General features: G+C 32.5%; 1 protein-coding gene across 10 annotated transcripts in view; it reads left to right on the forward strand.

The window, feature by feature from the left end:
• RhoBTB (Rho-related BTB domain containing) overlaps positions 1-19,159 on the forward strand; it is a 276,592-nt gene that overhangs the window by 176,143 nt on the left and 81,290 nt on the right. For all 10 annotated transcript variants that reach the window (XM_075372467.1, XM_075372538.1, XM_075372529.1 and 7 more), the window contains exon 2: positions 7,396-7,603. In XM_075372467.1, coding sequence (XP_075228582.1) covers positions 7,418-7,603 — 186 coding nt within the window. In that variant the 5' untranslated portion in view covers positions 7,396-7,417. The remainder of the gene's footprint in view (positions 1-7,395; positions 7,604-19,159) is intronic.

The raw sequence follows: 19,159 nt of genomic DNA on the forward strand, positions 1-19,159 counted from the left end.
AGGCAAGACCTTACGGGTTGTTAGTTGATGACAACGAAAATGAAATTGATATCTCTAATGTAAGACAACGAGCGATTGAAAGTATAGAGGAAAATGCTAATTATGAGAAGATTAGATTTGATAAAAATAAAGCGAAGGTTAATAAGTTTAAAATAGGAGATCACGTTTTGATTAAGAACGAAGAACGTAATCAAACGAAACTCGATAGGAAATTTAGAGGTCCATTCGTAGTAACAGAATTACTTGATAACGACAGGTACACACTAAAATCTTTAAGTAGTAGTAGAAGTTATAAGTATAGTCATGATAAGTTGAGAGAAATGCCTGAGAATTATATCCCTAATGAGTTGGATGTTTCCTCGGACAATGAAAGTTGTGCCGAGGAGACTGTTGATGTTGGTCCTGAAACAGGGACTATGGTTTAAAAAGAGACCACCAATGACGCAATGCACTAATGGCTGGCAGCAGGTCGTGGACCTGGCATTTTTATTTTTCGCACATGCATTAGTGTGTAGTCGTAACTGCAAACTAAATTAGTGGCTAATATTAGTTTGATCAGGGCGCGATGGGCACCTGATGATGTGTCGGGCAGGTAGTTGTGGCAACTACAGAATATGTATGATACTGTATGTGGCATACAGGGTAGCCTAGAGATAGTGCAGAGGTCTATTGGTGGAGGAAATAAAATCTTATTTGACAGTTAAATGATAAGGAATAATGATTGATGGCTTTTCGATCTCTTGAGTACTGTACGATGACTATTTAGGATAATGAATAATTAATGGATTTCTGTTACTCGAGAGGACTTCTGAATCTATCTTTTGTACTTTAACTATTGTAAAATGCTTTATAATGACCGAGGTCAGTTGAAAACAAAAATTAAAATACCACTGTAACTCAATGTTTTAGATACACCCGAGGGCGTGTGATTGTCAGAATGGCCGTGTCGGAGAATAAAGTACAGTGGAGTATCTTCCGACAAAACGATGAGAATATTCTTTAGAATATCTGTATTTTTAGTAGTTTTAAGAAATGTACTATTACTTGTAATATTTTGTAAAATAAGGTTTAAATTGTTTTATTGCGGTAGGCTTAGGCCTAGGTAGGCACATGGTTGTCAACGTAGTCGGGATCCCAGGACGATAGGGGTATCATAAAATTAATAAGGAAAAGGAAATATGCAGTAGGTATATTATTTGAGAATATTGAGAAAAGGCAGTCTTGCTTTGGAACCCAGATCGAACAGACGTCCTGGTGATCGCGAATTCGTTATTTCCCTGAGCCTCGGTCTATCGCAAGTTGTTTTAATATTATTTGAATTCTAAATTAAATTAATCTTATATTATAATTCGTGTACTACTGAGTTATTGATAAGTGATAATTATCATTTGTAATTATTTCATTGTACGAGTTATCTACTCATTTTTATTAATTGAACTTTATTATAATCTTATATATTCTCCACTTGTAATAATAAAAATGAGTGAAACACAAAACGTTGAATCCCTGGCAAATCTCCTCGCCTCTCCGACATATATATATATGTTCCGTTCCTTTATTTATATATATATATATATATATATATATATATATATATATAAACTTTTGAGCTGACGGTGGTTTTGGTGACTGGGGGATGTGAAACGCGATGATTTGTCGAAATTTTCCGGAAGTCGAATCATGGTACTCATTACAATAAGTAGCTTTCTTATGAAATCTACCTAAATGGGATTAAAGAATAACATTGTAAATGGAGTAACAATCAAATCAAAAATAAAGATACTAAGATTCGCTGATGACATAGTTCTTTTGATGAAAACCAAAAATAGTCTTGGAGAAAGTATTGAATGGCAAGGATGCATTCTGAGAAAGAATCAGCGTGACATGTAAATGAAATGCGAATAATGTGGAAATGAACATTCAAATTGGGTAATATACAATACCTGTAGTAGAATGACTTTGTAAATCCAGGTGGGTTGATAAAAATTACATAATGAAGAAATTTTAGAACGAATTGAAGAAAAAATAGTAATTCTATAAAATAGTGTTTCGAGGATAAACTTGTAAAAGAAGACAATGATTATAGTAAATATCAAATACTTTATGATGTGGCATCTAGTAACTTGCAATGAAAACTGCATTTAAATGTGCAGTTTGAAATTAAACGATTTTCATAGAAGAGAAAGGAATGTGGATTTCATCTTACAATCGAACCTTGTCCATATAAAGGGAATTTTGGTGCTTACGTGGACTAGATTTTTCTAAAATCTTACTCCGTACCACTCCTTGTTAATTTTTATTAAACAGTTATTATTTTATAGATCAATTACGGAAAAATTATTTTTAAAATATCTGTATTATCGCAATTAATCTGTTTAATTCTGTTACAATAGGATAAATGTTTAGTAGAAGTATTTAAAGTTTTATTTACGAAAATAGTTTAATGTAATTCTAAATTGTTAAATCACATTCTTTTACATTTAAGGTAATTAAAATTTTCCACGTTAATCTTTCTCAATTGTACGCGCTTGGGCTTATATGTATAGCCTGGTATAATTCTTTTAACGTATTGCGGTTTCATTTAGTATAAATTCATTTATTTTTAAATGGAAATTTGAATCGGTTTATGGGTGAATACCGATCCCATCTGACATATTTAGTATTTTGATATGAACTTTATAAATCTTTGCTGAAGTTAATTTACTTTTACTAATAATTTTTAAATAAAACTTTACTCTTTTATAATATTTGTTTCGTCGTCTCGTGTATAATGTAGTAATAAGTTTCCCTATCGTAAGTTTTGAAATGTATAATGGTAACCGCAATACGCCGAACTTCGTCGAGTTTCCCGACCGCATTGATTTTATTACTTTTCTGTATTCTTTCCCAATAATTTTTCCTGTTCGTTTAATTTTGTTTTCGTAAGGATGTTAATCGCGTTACGTTAGAAAGTGGACGGAAACCTTTTTTAAACTTCGATAAGATATTTATTTGTATACATCGCTTAACCGTTCAGAAGCAGTTTCCAAGAACTATTTTGATCTACCCGGTTAAAAATTACCATTCTTGAAACTTTGTAAAGAAGAAATTTGTATTCGTCTCATTTTTGGAATCACCACGGTGTTGGACTTCTAATTGTTGAATTCAATAATTTATTTTGCAGTATGTGGTGGTTGTGGTTTCTCCACATCCTACATCTTATTGTTAAAAAAAATTGATTTACTTCTTTTTTTTAAAATGTCCGATTTAAAAATGATATCTTATTTTTAATTTCTAGTTTGAATTCCGATTTTCAAAGGTGTATAAAATTTTAAAATAAATATCTAATGTACCACATATTGGTAAATTACATTAAAAAAAGAAACTTTGTAATGCAGGTGTCCATAAAGTCATTCCATGATTACAAAAATGTATTACAAAAAAACTATTACAGTTACAGCTGTGCGGTTTGTGGCAAAACAAAGAAAAAAATTATCAAGTTTTTTTTTATATCGATTAGTTGCAGGTAGAGGTAATGTTGCAGGAAGTTGCAGGAAAGCGCAATGTGTGTTGTGGTATCAGGAGTCGAAATCACCGATTACTGTACAGCGAAATTTTAGAAGGGAATACGGACGACCAGCACCTGATAACAAGAGTATTGCTACGTTGTATGCAAAGTTTAAGGACAGTGGAAGTGTATTCAACCTTTCGCGAACAGGGCGGCCATCCGTTAGTGAAGAGGTTGAGGTTGTACAGCAAGCATTTCTACATAGCCCTTTCAAATCTACCCGTCGTGCATCTCGTGACCTAGTGATTGCCGGTCAACAGTGCACAAAATTTTACATAAGAAACTAAGGTTGCTCGCGTATAAAGTTCAGATATTGCAACATCTACAGCCAGATGACGGCCCTCGTCGTGTTGCCTTTGCGGTTGAGATTATCCAACGGATTGCTTGGATATGCTGCAACACTTTGCTATACCTCAACTAAATGACTTGCAACCGATGCCGATTTTCCAGTAGGATGGGGAACCACATTGTGGGGATTACTTGTTCGAGATTTTCTGAATGAACCATTTCACGGCAGATGGATAGGTGCGACGGTCCCACTCCCTGGCCACTACTATCACCAGACATAACTCTCTTAGACTTTTCACTTTGGGGTTATGCTAAGGACATAGTCTGTGCAACACCCGTACCTGATCTGGATACATTGAGACGGAGAATAAGTAAAGCTGTTGCGCATGTTGAAGTTTATTGACATAGTAAAAGAAACTTGATAATGTTTTCTTTTTTTGCCACAAACCGCACAGCTGTAACTGTAATAGTTTTATTGTAATAAATTTTTGTAATCATGGAAAGATTTTACGGTTGTACCTGTACAACCGTTTTACTGATACCTTTTTCATTTTGTTGATCTGTATTAGATTTTATTACATTTCTCATAATTATCGATTATGAGAGTGATGCGTGCCGAACTTAGATATCCTTCGGATAATACTCAGTGCTGTTAACTTTACCTAATTATCAAAGGATATCGTTAACATTAGAATCTTTATCGTGAATTAAAATTAATTCAATATTTTTAGTCGAAATATCTTTGGAATTCGCAATTTACCAACGCATAAAATATACCGAACGTATTTTAAAACGTTTTTAAATAATTCTTGTTTGAAAAAATACTGGGGAAAACTCCAATCGGCATTTCTGATGCGTTTGTTTAAGAAGTAATTTGCGAATTATACCTAAAGATATTAAGTTCTTGTTTACGTAGTGCAGTTTATGAGGAGTCCTGTTGAATGAAACTATCGTGCAGTATTGAAGCCAGCTCGTAGACTTTTCATGAGAGATTGTCCTAGAAATCCAGGTTTATCGTTTTTATACTAGTTTATCCGTGTTTTACGAGTGTAACCAAATCGTTAATATTAGTTCTGGTTTTTGTTCTGTTTGTCACAAAATTAGAATGATAAATTGTAGTCGCAGTATTCGTCACGAAATAAAAAAAACTTGTTGAAAACTTATGTCTTAATCGAAAAAATTAAGTTTATTGAATGAAAAAAAAATTAAGTTTATTCCAGACCGAAAAATTGAGTTTCTACCTTCGATTAAAAAATTTGAGTTATATCATATTGAACCTTACTCTTTATTATTGCCAACTGCGATGTATTGGAGGAAAACTAGGAAATTCCAGTAAATTATTCACAACAGTTTCTCGTTTTTTGTTTGTTCTTCGGAGCGGGATATTATCGTTTCATAACTTCATTAAGAAATAAATTTAAAAAATTCTTGTTAAGTAGTATTTAAAAACAAGAGTTTTATTTGTAGAGTAAGTATTACTTTTAAATGTTCATATCCTCAGTGCAGCAAGTTCAAGATCGGTTTTGCAGTCTAGACTCCCGTGAAGCGACTATGTTTTTTTGTGATAGTCGGTGGGATTACCAGCAGATTTAGTTGGAAAGTTTTATTTCCTTTATAACCATCTTTCCCTCCTCTTGTTAATTAAAGTTATGAAAGGGTGTACGTACCTTAATAGTATTATTAAAATACATAATATGTATAAAATAAAGAATCCGTCCTTTACTAAGAGCCAAAATAACATATTTTTTCAAAGGGACACTTTTTTAATGATGTTACGAAACGTTAACACAGGCGTAAAACAAGAGTACGGGGTAGTTCTTACGCTTAATTTGCCGTAATTATTTTCAGATTTATTGTAAATCAAATAATGACGCACAAAATCAACGTTACATATTAATTATGCATTTTATATCGTATTTATTTCGATTAAGTGGTGATTCAAGTACGTCTCATTAAGACGTATTTGAATCACCGTCTTCGGTTGATGTCGATTTTTTAGATCTGCAGTAACTACCAGTTTGTTGGTCGCTAGACGTAAAGTAAATGTTGTAAAGCGAGTAAATTATATAAACAAAAATAAAATGATTTTGTCTTATTTGTAATCTTATACAATACGTTCCCTGATGACGGATTTGTATACGTACAGCCAGGCTACTGGCTGTAAATATATATAGGGTGAGATCCAAAAACATTTATACACCTTTTACAGCTAATGATCACCAAACCATTTTCATTTTTTTCAGGTGAGATTGATTAAAACAGTGGCTGAATCAAAACTAAACTCTGTGGAAAGGAAATTTATCCTTAAGGCTTACTAGAAGACAGAGAACGTTATTGCAGTATAAAAGAGCGTTTAGAAGAGACATTTCAACAAGATGGACCGATGAGACTCCCGTTGCTCATATCTGGGATAAGTTTGAAGCAGAAGGAACCGTTCACAAGAAGGATTCCGGAAGATCACGGACATCCACCAGCCGCTTAAGAAAAAGAGATGTCATAGAAATGTGCCAACAATCTCCTAGAAAATGTATTCCGCAAGCGGCACGTGAGACATGACTGAGCGTCCATCGAATTTTGAAGAGGAAAAAGTTTATTCTCACATTAGTCCAAGCTCTCGGTGAAGATAATCCTGACTGGAGAATCAAATTTGACAGTGAAAATTCAATCGGTTTTCAAAAAAAATTGTTTGACATGACGAAGCCACATTTAAATTAAATGGTTCAATTAATCTTCACAGTTATAGTTTCTGATCAACTGATAATCCTCATTTGATAGTTGAACACTTTGTGAACGTAGCAGGTGATCAAATGTGGTGTGATTGTCAGCGTTTGTATGAATTAGTCCTTTCTTTACCGTGACTGGTGAAGTTTATCTGAAATCGTTACAGGAATCCGTTGTCACGCATTCAAGAGACGTATGAGAATGAAGAATGGTACTTTCAGCGAGATCGAGCAATTCCACAATGCCATCGCGACGTGAGAGCCTATCTTCATGGAATTCCCTTGAACAAATGGTTAGGGCAAAGAAGTAGTATTGATTCCCACCACGCTCACCGGATTTCACTCCGATGGATTTCCTTTTGTGGAAACATCTCAAACATAATATTAACACCTCAGAACAGTTGGGAGCAACCATTGAAAGAAAATGCGCCCAAATACCAACCGATATGTTTGGGATAGTTTGTAATTCTATCAGTCAGCGTTATCAGTAGTGCCTGGAGAATAATGGTCAACGATTCGGTAACTGGTGACAATCTTCTACATTTATAGTAATTGAGTTAACTTACCTGTTTATTAAAAATTGTTTGTGTTATAGTTATTTAAAGTGTTTATTCATTTCATCAGGATACCCACACATCCATCCAATGGGAGATATATATATATCTGTGTGTGTGTGTGTGTGTGTGTGTGTGTGTATTTAAAAAAAAAATATAATAATATAATTCTAACATAACTAATATTTTATTTGTTAATCTTAACCTTTTCTACATATAACGATATACAAAAGATTCCCTTTACACAAATTTCTTCTTATATGCATTTCTTTTGCTTTCTTTTCAGGTGGCTCCTTGTATGATGGCCAATGATAATGGATAATGAACAACCCCACCAGGAGTTGGTGAAATGCGTGGTAGTCGGAGATACGGCAGTAGGCAAGACGAGGCTCATCTGCGCGCGGGCATGCAACAAGCAACTATCCCTGTCGCAGCTGCTGGCCACGCACGTGCCTACAGTGTGGGCCATCGATCAGTACCGTATTTACAAGGATGTAAGTAACAAACGTTTTATTTATTTGTACAAGGAAATATTAGGTTATGAAAATAATATATATATCACGTATCACCTTACATCCTTTCTCATGAATTAGAAGATTTTTCTAAGCTGCTTATAGCAGCATTGGTCTGGTTTATAATTTGATTTTTCTAATTAATGTATTATTCATCTGTATTTTAATAAATCAAACCGTTACAGCTTAAAGATTCGGCATGTTTCAGTTTGTCGCACTGTGATATTCATAATTTCCTCTGAATTAACGAAACAGTCAACTTTCTTACGTGCGATATTTCCGTTATAAATAAAAACCTCCTTATTTCTTAATACATTTATTACATACATACATTTAATTGTATTGTACGTTGTAATTTTACTTTTTCCGTATATATATTCTTTAACATAATGTGTTTTTTTTTTTTTTTTTGATTTTGCGGGTAAGGTAAACTTTTAGGATACGAAAAAATAAGTAAATATTGTTAGGCAATAAGTCTATAGTATATTAGCTCTACCCGCCACGCTTCGCTATGGCACATTGTGGTTGCATGGATGAGAAATGAGAAACAAAACAAAGCATACGTTTCTTAGAAGTTTAATTTTGCAATACTTGTGGATATACAATATTTTTTTGTTTTTCCACTGTCTGCGTAGATATAAAGGCTATCTGGTTTGCCGACTCGGGAACACACAACATACAGTTGCCCATGTGAGAAGCAATCCGCATCTAAATCTAAACCACACAATTCTAAAGATTGACCTTGAGCTTTATTGATTGTGATTGCAAATGCCAATCGAATTGGGAATTGCAATTTTTTAAATTAAGATGGTGTATCGGTCGGGATTATGGGTATTCGAGGAATACCCATTCTTCACCTTTGAAAGGCCCCGTTATAATCGTTGCTTCCACTACGTTATTCATCAATTTCTTAACTGCAAGTCGCGTGCCGTTGCAGAGTTTTGGCTGATTAATATTCCCAACAGGATAATTGTCATTTTTTGATCGAACCGTTGCTAGAATCAATCTAATAGGAATGTTTTCCCAGTTCCTCCTGGCGCATCCAAGAAGAAGGTCCCCCCAACTCCGTCATTTATCATTTGCATTATGCGATCATAAATGCCTTTCTGTTTACGGGTTAATTTGGGAATGTTTGATTGGACATATGACTGAAGATCACCAATGTTGTAACTCTGTTCACGGCGTAAATCCACATCAAATGAAGCAATCGCAGCTCGGGTGGGTGCTGGCATTCCCAATTGACTAAGAACTTTATTTGCAATAGCTAAGCTCTGTGGGAGATGAAGGGAAGCAAGCGGTCAATATAATTGCGAATAATGCGCGAATTTGGTTTGGATGTGCAGTGTTGCACGCGTTATTAATACATATATCCCACTGTTGGTCGTTTTCTAATAAATTCAGAGCTTGGTGAAAGGCGCAGCTCAATCACGACATGATCACACAAAAGTACCTCGATTAAAGTGAATATTTAATTCAGATTGTATAATAATCTGAATCAGATGCAAGTGGATACGTTTTTTTTTGTTAATAAACAATGTAATTGGGAACAGGTGTTGTTTCAAATGTGACTGCGGTTGTCGTTAGCTAGTATGGCGAGTGTTACCCTCGCTTCCGGCAGATGACGCGGTCACTGGTACACAGCTGACCGTTAAAAAACTGTTTTCTCGCGGTCGCGGGTATGTGACTGATGCGAAAAATAGATAAAAACAATCTTTGATGCGGGTTATATATCGTGCTAAAATTTGAGCTCAATCGGTGCAGAACATTTTGAGTTTTTGAAGCGTACACAAACGAACTTAACATTTTTATATATAAAGATTTGTGGGCTGCGAAAAAAGCCCTTAAGTTGTGCGAAAAAACACATCATTTTAAATGCTTACAAATTACAGAATAATCAAACGGCGTTGATTTCAGATGTTAATAAACTGCTAACGTAAGTAGAAGTTGTGCTGCTTCAGTGTACAACGTGATTCTCGAGTATGAATCTACTAATGAATTACGGTCTCCAAAGAAAACAAAACCCCGCAGGTCAATTGAGAAAAAGGTGAGATTTTGATAAAAACGCGATTCGTAAAAAAATTACACGAATTTGAATTATTTAGAAATAGTTTAGCGGTGTATTATGCCCTTTGGAAGAGAATTCGGTTATTGTCTTCGACAACGCTTCTTATCATTAAACGAAAAGAATTCCAGCCGTGTTATAGAAAAACAATGATATCAAAATGTGGCTTAGTTCAAAAGGAATAATTTTTGAAGAGGTTTAAGTTAATGTTCAATCATTGCAAAAGGTTTCGCGTATTAAAAGTAATTATAGTCCGTATAAAATTGGTTTGACACACAACGCCATATTGGTAAGTCGTGTTTTTATTCGGCTCCTAAAGAATATGTTTGCCGGCCTCCGTGGCGCGAGTGGTAACGTCTCGGACTTTAATCCGGTGGTTTCAAGTTGGAATCTCGGTCAGGCATGTCATTTTCATACGCTATAAATCATTCATATTATCATCTGAAGCAATGCATAACGGTGGTTTCGGAGGTTAGAAAAAACAAAAAAAAAACGAATACTTAGTTGTGTGGTTTCAGTGTTACTATTTGTGAATTTTGTTAAAGAACGCTAAATGACCAAAAAATGATTGTTTGGTCATATATATATAAAAAAATAACCTAAGAAAAGGATTTTTTGGTCATTATGTAGGGATATTATTTTCTGTGTATTTGGTTATTTCGACTTTTTTTGTTTGCATAGTCTTAAGTCTATCTGGGCTATAAGAAAGTTGGGTGTTTTAATTTATTTACTATAAGTCATCCTTCTTGGTGGCTTTTCTTTTTGTTTTGGTGTTTTTTTTTTTAATAAAATACAGATGTTTTAGCTGTTAAATACAATTCAAAGAAATTTGGTCGTTGTGTTTGACAGCGGCCATCTTGCATTGATCTGATTGGTTTTCCTTTGTTTACATTTCCAAATTAAAAATGTACAAATTAAAAATAGATAGATAGATTTATTAAAAATATATGAAAAGAATCTTTGATGCGGGTTACATATCGTGCTAAAATTTGAGCTCAATCGGTGCAGAACATTTTGAGTTTTTGAAGCCGTATACAAACGAACTTAGCATTTTTATATATATAGATATTGATACATAAAAAGTAAGATGCATAAGTCATAAGGGTTTACGATTGTTACTCGAGCGTCAGTGACTTATCGGTCATTCACCCGTTAGAATGAAAAATTAAAATCCCAATCGGTGACTCCGCTCTCGCTGCGTGTTATTTAATTTCACGTTGCGCTATTGTTGCAATGTATTGTTTTAAACTCAAGTATTTATGACTTTCTTGCATAATTTGTTAAGACGCTTTGCGTGGTTACGTTCGTTTCTTACTTCGGTGATACGTTTCAAACGAATCAGAGATCGATTTTGTGTAAAACGTTTTGAGCGCTGTTCCTTGAATTTAGAAAATTATTTAATTTTTTTGAGAGATAAAAATGAACTGGTATTAAAATGGGACAACCCCTTTAATCGAATTCTTCTTTTCGGTATCTTACCTGATTATTTTCAGGAAGGAATTAAGTCGCATTTTTTATTGAAATTCTGTTTTAACATTTGTGAAAGAATTGTCGTGGAATTTGGAGTGGTGAATAGCTAAAATATTATCGTTAAAAAATTTAGCTCAAATAAAAAATGTTCGGTACGGTTACTAGTGAACGACTTCTAAGTTTCTTAACCAGAACAATTAAGAAGTATAATTTCGTTTAAATAATACGTATATGTCCTATGTATACTGTCCTAATTTACAAAAATTTAAATTATAACAAAAAATAGTTAAACAACATTTTATACGTTTAAAATGAAAACTACGCAAAATATCTTGCATAAATAATGTATATATACATTATATAGCAACGCTATGTGTTCACGTACTTAAATAAAACAAAATGTTTATCACTGAAAAAAGTCAATTTTTTTCAGATTATCCGCTGGTAAAACTCTTTGGGATCCGACTACGGACTGTTAATACTTACTTAGTTCGGGTAGCGCGTTGCTGGAAGGCAGAATTTAGCATCTATTGTTCACTTATATCGGGAGTATGCGTCGGACCGAGGGATACTTTTTCTACAATATTCAAATAAAGTTAGAAATAAACTATTGTACTGACAACTATTGTGTATTCGTACGTGTTGGCGATGAAACATAAATGCCGAACACTGTTGCCATGTTTGTAATAAATTCTGTGTTGTAATGTTGTGTCGCAAATTGACGGAATTTAATATAAAGTTTGCGATTGTATTTTTATTCAAAATTTGGAATATAATATTTGCTAAGGAAAACATTTTAGTATTGTTAACTGAAAGGTACTCTATTCTACTTGTATGCTAGTAGTGCACTCAATAGCACACGCACACGCACACACGTGCGCGCGCGCATGCGTATTGCATTTTTATTGTCTTTTTTGAGTCAGAATTTTTACTTATGATTTCATGAATATTCAAGTATATTCATGTATACTAGTAATTATTTGTTAATTCCAAAGTAGACTATTGAGTAATAGTTAATTTTATATATATAAATGAGATTCCCGTTGCAATTTCGCCCTTCTTTATTTTTCTGTTTAGCCTCCGGAACCATCGTAATGTATTTCTTCAGAGGATGAAATGTATGAATGTAAATGAAGTGTAGTCTTGTGCAGTATCAGGTCGACCATTCCTGAGATGTGTGGTTAATTGAAACCCAACCACCAAAGAACACCGGTATCCACGATCTAGTATTCAAATCCTCTAGTATGAAACTGCCTTTACTAGGATTTAAATCTTAGAACTTTCGACTTCGAAATCAACTGATTTGCGATGACGATTTCACCACTACACCAACCCGGTGGGTAATTTCGCCCGGGGTATATGTTTACTTGCCTTTCTTGTTGCGGTCAATTTTTTTTTTATTTTGCTTATTTTAGTCAAGTAATCGTAGGCAGGTGCAGCCAGTCGCGTCGCACATACAGTTCCAGTGGCTGTGCTGGTCGCCGCGGCGTACACCGTCGCATCCCTTAAAAAATTTGAATTCAAAAAACCCGAAAATGATTTTTAGATATTTATCTGAAGAGTATTTGCAAGCCCAAAACTGCTCAATACCTCGTTTAGTATTGTCGGAATTGGGAAAATTTTCAGTCATCGTTCAAAATTTTTTCGTCTTTCTTCATCTCCTTTCAAGGCCGAATTAAAAAAATCTAGAAATTGGATTATCACATGAAGATTACACCCACCAAAAATCGGGTTGATATGTTCATTTATTACAGAGAAATTAAAAAAAAATAACCGGGTTTAAAAGAAAAAAAATCCATTTTAACCCTTTAAATTCGAAATTTTAAAAATCTAGAAATTAGCTTTTACATATTTACATGATGATTACACACCCAAAAGTTAAGCAGATATATTCATTTGTTACCGAGAAATAAAAAAAAAAAAAAAAAAAAAAAAAAAATTAGTAAATTTCATTGTTCTCCATTTTATCCCTTTAAACTGGGAATTTCAAAAAAAACCTCTCTTAGTGTGCACTTACACCATAAGAACATGTATTCAAACTTTCATAAATTTATCTTAAGTAGTTTTTTCTGGGTTTATGAATCAGTCAGTCAGTCAGAACAAGTTGCTTTCTAGGCACAGATATATATTTTTATATATATATATATATATAGCACATTAGAAATTATTAAAAATAAATAGTTGATTAGGTAGAATATTGATTTTACTAACATTAAATTGTGACTTTTGATGATTAAACTAAAGCTTTCTTAATCCAGAATGCGCTGGTTATATCCCGATTTGAAAGACAATTATTGAGAAAATTAAAATTTTTATTTATTTGCCTATTTCTATTTAAAGTAGATGTTTAGTAATCAATTTTTGTTTTATCACCAACAGCAATTTTGGGCCTGACGTTATAGTGCGATTCTTCTTGCTTTTTCTCTTGTTTGATAAATTTTTTACTTTTTTCCGTAAACCGGTATGAAATTTGGCTGGGTTTACCAGTATCTAAGCCGTAAATAATAATCTAAATCAGCTTTCTAAAATTGTGCTTGTATTAGCCTACTAAATACAGCTTAAAATTCAATTACTTCTTATTTTTTCTTTTTTATAGTTGCGATTAAACAGCCCTTGTAAAAACAAAAAAATACTATTGGGAATTATGAAAATATTTCAGATTTATCCTTCACGAAAAAAAATAACTAGGGACAAAAATGTCAGCCGTTGAAGTGCGTTAATCAGCAATGTTATTTTACTATATTTCTTTTATTTACGTAGCCATGAAAGATCGATGGATCTTTTCTTTTTATTTTATTAACGGCGAGTGTTTTACAATATCAAATGACTTCGATAAGTTTATGAAAACCATTTTTAATTGCTTTGATTTGGTCGCTTCTGTGATCGATTAGATAATATAGCTGTTCAAAGGAACTAATTTTTAGAGCTCGAATTCGTGTTGAATTTTATCTAAAAGGTTGCATAATTATAATATAATTTGACGAATGCTTGACGACGAAAGCGTAAAATTTATTTTTACATTACATTTCTTCATTTTGATTCTGATACTTTCCTTCATATTCGTTCAGAATTTTTGTGATTCTTGTTGGTTGTCTTAGTTTATTACTTCATATTTATTCCGTTTTAATGTATTTAACCGATTTTGTGTTTTATTTTTAGTAATGGACTTTTGGAAAAGGATGATAAGAATTGTAAATAAATGATGCATTTGAAATATTACATTCTCTTTCATCGGAAACAGCATAGATGTCATCCTGTCTTTTCAGATATTTTTGAAAATTATTTCTAATTTCCTTGAAAATCCTACGGGCGCTTTATACTAAACGCAGCCCGTTTCTACAGTATGTCAATATCTGGACGATGTAAATGTAAATTTTCCTGTTGTGATCAGATATCATAGTTATTCAGTAGTCCGGCAAGAACAAAATTGAATTCGGTTTGTGAAGAAGTAGTTAGTTTAACAAAGCGTGAAAGAGTAGTTAGATTAACAAAGCCTTTTCACACACGTCTTTTCATTCGATTTGTGTGCATTCAAATAAATATTCGAATTGGTCAATTTAATTGCCTGTTTCTAGTTTACTTTGTCGTTCAATTGTTTTACTTGTACTTATCTATGGGGCAGTAGCTCTCTTGACAAAGTATTCTGTTTGCAAAATTCAAACGAATATGTTTATTATTGTTTTATTTATAATAAAACAATTTTTGTTGACAAGTTGTGGTAGTTGAAAAATTTGTTAGTTTACGAGGACGATAGGTTTTTCAAATTTAGCTTTTGTGACTTATTAATTGTGACCGCAAAAGCAGGTGTAAAATCTCCAATATATTTGTACAATTTTATTTTTAATTTGTGTACAAATTTGATCGTAGTTTTTGATGATTTTTTGAATTTAGTTATGATTATGGCTTTTTTCTAAGTTACCCTTGTCTTAATTAATACTTAAAACGTAGTAATACTCGCTTGTGCAATTAAATTCCCATTTCCTTTCACAAATCTTGTAAGTAGAATGCCTCTTGTACGCTCGCTAGTAAACTTGATCGTTTAGTATCAAGTTTAGATGTTTGCTAACTATTTTATAAGTAGATAATTTTGCTGCTCATTTTGACAGAATGATCTTCAAATGGTCTGATTTGCTCGTTCGTTTTTTTATTTTCAAAATATAAGTCTCGTAGTCGCATTCGTAATGTCCAAAAATAATTGTCAAATACAAAGAAACAAATCGAGACATAACGTAAATTTATAATAAGTAATTTTGCACTGTTATTTTAGAAGATTATCCAAAATTTTAAAACTCTAGGTCATGAAGCCTTCGAGCTACTGGAATACCGTGGTATGTGAAATGTTGCAGTGCGGTTAGACTCGTTGCACTTAAGAATTAAATTGAAGATACTGTTAAAATGTCATTTTTTTCAGTACTATACATTCAGCGAAAAAAAAAATTAATTTAGTAGGTAAAACGTTATGCTTAGGTTCTGTCATATCTATTATGAACTTTTTAAAACGTTATTACGAATTAAATATTTCTCGTTACGTGTGTGCAGTTTTCGTACTGGTGATCTATTAGTTTATTGTCTTAGTATTCACCCTTTTTTAATGATTTCTCGTACTTTATTACCAAAATAGTTAATAATAATTAGAATATATTGTAGCAGTGGGTACAATTTGTTAGTACTGTTATATATAAGGAACGGAACTGAACGGAACGCAAGGATATCGGAGGATATTTTATCCTCCTATTCATCCTAGAGCTTGGACGTCAGTCTCTTGCTGCTCGATCTTTCTAATTATCTGACGGGTATTTAATTTTTATATTTATATATTTATTTTTAGTTAAGATGGGCGGAATTGGGGATTGTTTCGGTCCTTTGTATATCGGATTTTGATATTATTTTATTTAGGTTACTCCTTGAGAGTATTCCCCTTCAATCCGTTCACTGAAGTGGCCTTTCAGTGCTAATGCCTTTCAGTCTAGTAGTAGGTGCGTCTGCCTGATAGGCCCCTAGTCTTGGGAAGGTGAAATGCATTCCCTTCGCGGAGGTAGGCCAGCGTGATATCTGTAGGCGGTTGCCTTACTTAAAAGTGTATTAGCACGGACAGTTGAAAACAAGCCACATCCGATATTCAATTTATTGATACCCGATATTTAAAAAAAAATACCCTGCAGTAAAATATCTCTGCATGCGCCACACATGCACTTGTACGTCACGCATTCACGCATTAAGAAAGACAGTTTGAGAGTGGAGAGAGAGTGAGTGAGAAAAGGTATTACATGCAAAATTATACTGTAAGTAAATTTAATCAGTAACTATGTTCTTTATTTCATAAGACAGAATATGTACGTGAAAGATTTTTCTTTTCAAGGAAATCTGACTTAGGTATAACTGATTCGGTCTATTATTGTAGACCACTTATGTACCCTAAAAAATGACTACATAACAGTAACTACTCATTTTTAGTCAGATTTTTAAATGTATCTTCTTTACTGGTTTTATTTTTCTGCCAGTTTTCCCATAAAAATTAAAAGAAGAATAACAGAAAGAGAAGGAAGCGTAAGTATTTTTACAAGACTGCCCAAAAAGAAGTGTAATGTATTAACGTGTATGTACGAGTAATTTTTTCCATCTTAACAGCTCAACGGCTGAACCGATTTAGATGTATGACTCCACGTTGGAATCCTTAGGTTATCGGGAGTGTCTTAGGCTACATATATATATATATATATATATATATATATATATATATATATATATATATATATATGTCTAAATAAATTTAAAAAAAAAATAGAAAAAGATTTTACTATATATAAATAATGCAGCAAAAGCAATACGCCTAACGAAATGAACAATATCATTTCCAAGATATAAGCAACGGGAAGTTTATAGTACTTGGGCGTTTTAACCAAGTTAAATATTTTAACCAAGTCATATTGGCATAAAGCCTTCAGGGATCTAATTGCAATGGTCCGAAGTTTAGGGGCTTCTCACTTTTACATTATACTGTCGTGTAATGATTTTCACTAGCCGGACATCTTATTTTCTTTTGGCAGTCTTTTTTAATTTTTAACAGATTTAAAATTTTTATACTTATTGTATGTATACCTTGAATAAATACAAATTTTTTAGATAATTTTTTTTAGAAACTAAAAAAAAGGTATATTATTTTTTATTGACGTTTGAAATGAATTCGATCCGGATAAGTTACAGCTAAAACAATGGGATTGAGCACACCTGAAATAATAATTTCATTAAAACAATCAATTTTATTTTTTATGAGGTAATAAAAATAAAGAAGATAAACAATTGACTTTTTACATTTATATTTTTATTTTTGAAATTACTCGTTTATTTCTTATGGAATGTGTTTAATTTGTTGTTTCTAGAAGGTAAAAAACATTTATTTACGATTAGTGTTTACGTACAGGGCTCATTGTCTGTAAACTTTTAAAACCTAAAACCGAACCAAATTTTAAAATACACTCCGGATTGTTCGCAGGGCGTCTTAAAACCTTTTGAAGTAACTTAAAAAAAATTGTAATTATAAAATTTGATTCATTGTATTTGCATCGCAAAATTTTTTAATTCTTCATTTTAATAGTTAATGGTTTTAAATAATGGTATATTGTTTGTTTAGAGTTTAATATAGAGTAATTATGTATACCAGACAGTGTAAATTATTTTCTTATAAAATAATTTTAAGTAAAATTTTTTCCTTGAAGAACTAATCTTGATTTAAAATAATCAATAAATTTGTTCAACCCTCCCTGTTTGTAGCCTATTGAATCATAACAAGATGTACATATATATTTTTTTCATTTTTACTTCCTTGTACGAAGTAAAGGAAGTATTGTGATCACGAAAAATTTCGGTTTTCAGATTTTAACGGAAATATCCATTTTGACAGTCCCTGAATCCATTTTTAATAGTTTCGGCGTGACGTCTGTACGTATGCATGTATCTCGCATAATTAAAAAACGATTAGCCGTAGGATGTTGAATTAGGACTGTTGTAACATCTAGTTGTGCACCTCATCTTTTGATTGCAATCGACTGGACCAAAAGTGTCCAAAAAAGCCCAGAATCCTAAAAGAAATCTGGATTTTTGACTTTTTCTTAACTGCAGTAATAAGCCCTCATTGAGAGTTTTTCAACTACTATCATAAGTAGTACTTATTTTCACTGGTTCCTGAGTTATAGCCAAATACAATTTTAATTAATGAAATATTTGGATCTTATTACGGGAAGGCACATCGATTCGAATCAGACTTCATCTCCTTTTTTTTAACTTTTTTAAATTTAAATATATAATTGCAGTAATAAGCCTTCATTGAGAGCTTTTCAATAATATATCATAAGTGGTATTTATTTTCATTGGTTCCAGAGTTATAGCCAAATAAAATTTTAATTGATGTAATATTTGGTTGGATGTTACGTTGGTTCGAATCAGACTTCATCTCCTTTTTTTTTATTTAAGTATGTTGATTTATTATTAATCTGAGATTGTAAAAAAAACGTTTACAATAAATAATAATTCAATAACTTAAAAAAAATACGAGAAGTTATTAATGAAATAAAATTTTATGTACTTTTCATTTTTTTTTAAATGTGTGTATTAATTTAATAGGCCTACAAGGAAATCATGTGGTGTCCACATCAGATTTTTTTAATCCACTTGGGAATAACGGCTGTGTGCACCATATTTTAATTTCAGAATATCAAACTTTTTATAACGTAAGGGATTATAAAAAGTTATAAAGCTAGGGATTCTGAATTCGAGACCCGTACGTGTGATTTTTTTATGTATGTTCAAGCCTAATATAATACTCTTTACCGAATTTTAGCGGTTCTTAATTAGTTGTGAATGTTTTCCTGTTTGTTTCGTGTTAAGTTGTGCTTCAGATAATTTTAATAAAAGATTTTTTTTACGAAAATCTAGATAGTCTGCTTGACCATGTTTTTATTTTGAAGATATTTTCATTTTCAAACATCAGCATTGGTATCTGTTATATT

The sequence above is a fragment of the Lycorma delicatula genome, chromosome 1, assembly GCF_047948215.1.
Source record: "Lycorma delicatula isolate Av1 chromosome 1, ASM4794821v1, whole genome shotgun sequence".
NCBI lineage: Eukaryota > Metazoa > Arthropoda > Insecta > Hemiptera > Fulgoridae > Lycorma > Lycorma delicatula.